The sequence below is a fragment of the Habropoda laboriosa genome, unplaced genomic scaffold, assembly GCF_001263275.1.
Source record: "Habropoda laboriosa isolate 0110345459 unplaced genomic scaffold, ASM126327v1 scaffold22, whole genome shotgun sequence".
In the NCBI taxonomy this organism is placed as follows: domain Eukaryota; kingdom Metazoa; phylum Arthropoda; class Insecta; order Hymenoptera; family Apidae; genus Habropoda; species Habropoda laboriosa.
Window position 1 is genome coordinate 5,960,116 of NW_017100261.1, and position 5,831 is coordinate 5,965,946.

The 5,831-nt window shown below is 38.8% G+C and overlaps 1 protein-coding gene across 1 annotated transcript in view; it reads left to right on the forward strand.

Annotated features, from left to right (window-relative positions):
- The window catches only part of LOC108572635 (S phase cyclin A-associated protein in the endoplasmic reticulum), a 42,441-nt gene that overhangs the window by 31,754 nt on the left and 4,856 nt on the right, over window positions 1–5,831 (forward strand). The window contains exons 12-13 of the mRNA XM_017934893.1: window positions 1,342–1,765; window positions 4,426–4,617. Of these exons, the coding sequence (XP_017790382.1) occupies window positions 1,342–1,765; window positions 4,426–4,617 (616 nt within the window). The remainder of the gene's footprint in view (window positions 1–1,341; window positions 1,766–4,425; window positions 4,618–5,831) is intronic.

A 5,831-nucleotide genomic window follows, 5' to 3' on the forward strand; every position in this document is an offset into this window, starting at 1 on the left:
AGGAGAAAAGAAAAACATATACAACAACCCGATAGAATGAGCATCGCATGCGCTGACGCTTGTTCCCTCTTCTGCCGGCCTGTGCGCGCAGAATTACCCACTGATGTTATAATCCTCTCGTGTTACGCCGTCGCACATGCTGTCCTGTAAGCAATACATTGTTTGTCCTCTCTCTCTCTCTCTCTCTTACTTTTTTTTTCGCCCGTTACGTTCCCCCCGCGCCGTTTTATAACACCAGATCTATCAGTACCCATATGCACACTTCGCCGCCGCGGAACGAGAGACACAGTGTCCTGTGTTCATTGTTCACCGATCGAGACAGGTCTTTGTTGAATCAAGAGACAGCCGGAATTGACGAGCGATTGACGTTAGAGTTACCTCTGTGCGAGTGTAACTACTACGAGATGTGCCAGTTGTCGAACCGAGTTGCCTTCGTTTTAAAATTGTTAGACGGAGGCTTGAAGGGGCTGCTGCGTTGAGCTATGGGCGCTTTTAGAGGGGTGGTTCATAAAAGAGCGCTACCACGAGACAGAAATAGACCACTTAAGTGCCGGTAGCGAAATGTGACGGAAAGTATTGAGATGTGGAAGGTGTAGATGCTTTTCTTTAGGTTTAGGTTGCAACTGTTGATTTGGAATTGAACGTCGATGACCAAATTCTTCATGTTTCGTGTGAACATGAAAACTACTGTTCCGCTAGCAATGTTCTTGCAGTAAGGTACTTTCTCGATGGTAGTTTCTAAACGAAACACATACAAAAACTATTCTTTTCTCAGAGAAACTCCAGAAGATGAGTGGAAGAGACTGGAAGAAATCATTTTAAATAAAAATGTCTAATGGAGTTGTTTTTTTTTTTCCAAAATGAATGGCTTAAGAGCACGAGAATTTTCAAGATGACCTAACATTCGCTAAATAAAACTTACACGAACAATTCCATATATCGTATACCGGATAGTAATTGAAATTTCCCTTGAATAATTTCAACATGGAGAATTATCGCATACTGAACTTCGATAAATGGGTCAATTTTGTGACGAGAAAGCAAGATATTAGCAATCATGTTAACCATGGCAATTTCTTCTTATTCGTTAAATAATAATTTTTAAATCCCAATCAATGAAAAATCACAAAGAAATTGCTGCGATTGTCAAATGTTGGGCAAAGGGTGACCCAACGAAATGTCGCCAAAATTAACGAAAAATGACCGTGCAAAATATATTTAACATGCCTAATACTTTTGGCCAAAAATGTATGTTACCCGACGATCGTCAATTTACCAAGATACCGTGAAAAAAATATGTAACATTGTACGTAATTAAATTTACCATCACTTCTATTTCAGATACCTGATAGCAGGTGGATTAGTAGATCGAGTTATTCGTCACAGTCGCGCTCTGATCGAAACCGACTTCTTCGTGGATCAGGACCACGAATCGCCAGTTTTGTTGTCCTCGTACGATCTCCTCCATCGTATATGTTGCCACTTGAAGAAGTCAGTGGATCAAGAGACTGGAACCGTTCACGAGAGTAGCAACAACGTCGAACAGACAAGCTTCGAGTCGCACCTACTCTCAACATTATCCTCGACTGAGGCCGCTGGTGCGATCGGTGCGCTTTATACAGCAATTGCGTTGACGCCGCAAAATCAGAAGGGATCATCACCGACGCCTAATCAGACCACACTCTCTCAGTCTACAAGAATTCTGGTTGTTCGCAGCCTTAGACTACTTAAATCGATTGCCGGATTGAATCTTCAAAAGTTACAGGTAAGATTGTGCCATCTGTCGCTCTTCGTACTCTCATACTCTCTTCGTGTATGAGTTTCTGGTCGTACAGAGTTGCTTGCGAATTTCGTTAATAAAAGATGCAAATAGTATAGTTAAAACTAAGAAATTTTTTGTTTAAACTTTCTCATTCGAAATCTAATAACTCAGTGTAAACAACAAATTTTTGCTTGCAAACGAAAGAACTCGAGCTTCCTATTTATCACGTCGATTAATTTCAACTTTTCTTATGAAGACACATTTTACAATAATTTAACGCTGAAGTGAAAGTAAGAAAAATTTAAAAATCAATTTTCTGTCATATTTTGGGAAAGTAATTTTTTTATTTTAGTATCTACCTTACTTTTATGTGATATACGTATACTACAAGCGTTAGTTAAATACCTCTTTTAACAAATAAAGCAAAACAACGACGATTCGTGTTTTAAAAAAGCAGGAGATATTCGAAAGGTTAGGCAAGTCTGGAAATTCGATCTGTTCTGTCTGACCAATAGAATACGACATGTAGCTTCAGTACCTTTTCCTATATTGAATTAATTAACAGGGGTCGTCGTTTGATGTACGAGAGGAGACAAAGGATTCTCAATTAACTCCTGCACTTTGTCTCATATATCAACGGAAATCTTCGTTGTAACGATCTTTATTCGCGGCAGAAACGTCTAACTCTATTTTAATTAAGCGTGCTATGCAAACCAGCAGTATTTCACGAAGAAATGAAACCAGAACCTTTCCTTTAATCATTTTCGGGTTCCAATAAATTTCAAGCATTCGCAAAAAATTTAGAACACATTATTTTTTCAATATTGTAAAATTCATGAAATTGACTATTGTCGACTATATTTCAGAAATTAATAACAATACAGTTAAGTTTCTGTATTTTCCATGAAATATTAATATTTTTGCGTTTTCTTAATTATACGTCTATTTAATCGAGACACTTTCATCCCTTATTTAAGCGAGTACACCACTCTGAAACGCCAAAAAGGAAAGGGAAAAGTTCGGGAACATTTTTCAAAGGTGTAAACGAAAAGCTGACATTTGTACTTTTCAAAAATTCAAAGTTACACCTACATCCTCTGCAAAAAATTGACTTCTACTTTCTCCCTTCAAAGTACGAAACGCTTGCTATAAAGAATTTTCTATAGACACACTCGACAGAATTTCCCGTAGATTCTCCGAAAGTGGCTGGAATAATTGGCGAAGCAGTCTTAGAAACTGAAAAATTGCGAAGAAAACAAATTTGCTGGAAGTCAGATTTTCTGTTGTCCCTGGATCCAATCATCGATAGTTCTCTCCATTAGGTTGAGTAACAGAAAAGTGTGATAGAGATATATGGTGTACCACAGGGGTTTGCTTGTCAAGATAGAAAGCCCTTGCGTGAAGCCTGCAATGATCAAACCACGAATTGAATCGAAAGCTCGCGCCCCAGTCCATAAAAACTATAAAGGCTATCCCGTGTCCCGCAGGAGAGCCTGCTGAGTCTCATGGGGCACTGCCACGATTATTCTTGCGGTCTCTGTAGACGGCGTTTGCTGAAAAACCAACGTTTATTATCTATTCTCTTTGACTTTCTGACAACGGGGTCTGGGCTATTCTTTAATCTCCGCGGCAGTCTGTCTTTTGTTGTCCTTCAACGAGACGGACTCCTCCGATAGAGACGATAATTTTAGAATTATTGTCGTATTTAAGAATTTCTACGGATCTGCTGGTAATCTCTTAATTGTGCGACTGTTTTTGCCATTCATGACGTCAGACAATTGTATTACGAATTTCTTTTTTTACTAATTAATAGACATTTATTACAGGAAATTCATTCTTCTTGACTATTGTGTATGAAACTGTACTAAATTTAGTAAACAGTGGGTCACAGATGTATCGGTACCCCATTTAAAATAGAGTAACTTTTTTAAAATTGCACCAAACTACTTGAGTCTTTTTGGGGAGAACTTGGAAGGATTAGTTTGCTAGATGACGTGTATGAAAAATTTGGAAATAATTGCAGTTGGTCGGAATCGCGAAGAGAATAGTGGAAGTCGCTTTTACAACTTTTTTATCTGAGCTCGTAATGAAAATTTTTAAAATACAAGCATAAAATTACAAGGGACAGACATCGAAAGACTTTCTTCGCGATTCTAACCAGTTGTAACTTTTCCAAAAATTTTTATGCACGTCATCTACTAAACTAATCCTTTGAATTTCTAAGAAAACGATTGGTCTAATTTCAAACAAGCTATTCTGTTTTAACCCTTTCACTAACCTTGTAAGTTTTTACAATTGTAAAAATACCATGGAAAATATGCATTTTTCAAGACACTTATTAAAGTTAACATATATTTCTTAGAAATAAAGATAACTTCACGCTTTCGCGTGAGGCATATATATTCCTGTTCAGTGGAAATATTATATTTCCTACTACAAAAAAATAGGGTGTCGTTACATGAATTAAAATTGTATTGAAAATGAAAAGCAGAGTCGATATATCTGCTCTAAAATGCTAAGAGGGTTAAAGAAGGAAGAACTCGTCAATTTCAGCTGTTGAAAAAAGCGACATTACATTTGCACCAACCTTATAATAAAAATCACGAGATATCAAGTTAACGTGCAAAATGTATTTACCAACGTGCATACTTTTTTGATTCCAGAATCTCTTAGGAGCAGAAGGCACTAGTCTGCAATGGCGACTGATAGCTAGTCATCTCATAACCCGATTATCACGAGATCCAATATCGCACAAGCCAGAAATTGGATCAGCGCAGAACACTAGTGGTACTTACATCCTGTCAGAACTATTTCAAGTTCTGGGATATTTTGCAGTTAACAACCCGGACAATCAGGTAAGCCGTGTCCTTCAAATCTGTCCATTAGAGTTTAAGTATTATGCAGCAGTCTATCAGATCTCTATTAACCCGTTAACGCCAAAATCGTTTCTTTGTTATTGTTTCGATGTTCGAGATTTGACAGCGTGGTAGACAAACTAAGTTAGAGCTATCTATTAGTTGAACTACTTTCAGAGAAAGGAACACCGTAAACTATTTCTCGTGTGCTTTGTAACTTCGTTTGTTAAATTTTGACTTTAATTTTCTAGAAAAAGATTTTTAACTTTATAAAAAAAAGAGGACACTAAGGGTTAACGAGGTAAATATGAGTCCTGATTCGCGTGCACTATTGTTTATAAGTGAAGATCGTTTAAGACTCTTGAAGAACCAAAAAAATTGTCTGATACTTCTATTAACCCTTTGCTTTATAACGACGAGTCACACTCGTGTCGCAGATTATAGCTAAGATGTGACAAAAGAAGAATCTATTAAGACTATTTAAGAATTATTTCAAAAGTGTGTCAAGTCCATTGGAAAAGAAAAACGAAATCAGCAATAAATAAACAATAACCTACGACCAAACCTGCCTCACTTCCAAACTAACCATCTCAATTGCACTATTGTCAAACCCACCCCCTAAATAACTCGACAAATCCACCAACCTGACAGGACACAAAAACAAAACCAAAAAACTGAAATCATTTCTCAGTCTCCAAGACACAATCTTGCCCGATTCCCAAGAGAAAACAATAGCCGTGTGTAACATGCATAAATCGTGCAACGATCCTCCCCTCGCATCTTCCTCCCCCTTTTCTCTCCGTTAACGATCCCGTCACGTTTCATTGGTCGAATCCGGGCGGCAGTTAAAGGTTAAAAGCGTTTTTCCGCCAGTTTTCCCGGGGTATCCAATACACACACGCACACAGTTTCGGCAGGCAAAGCGGTCCTTCTTAAAAAGGCGGCGAAAGACGAATGCGCGACGTCGCCGGTGCACTCAACGCTACACACATCCCGATCCACGCGCTGGATTGATGCACCCTTCTCCGGGCATGGGCGCATCGCGCGTCTGCACGCGGCTGACGTATGGAATGGAACCGAGTAAATATATCTTAACTGCATTCGGCCGTATATTGATGGGAGGTCCGCTGAGTGTGTTGTGTCTAACAGCTTCCTCCTTCTTCGCCGCGTGTTGCGCGCTGCGCATTTCACGCCAATGTACCGGGTGGTCCTAT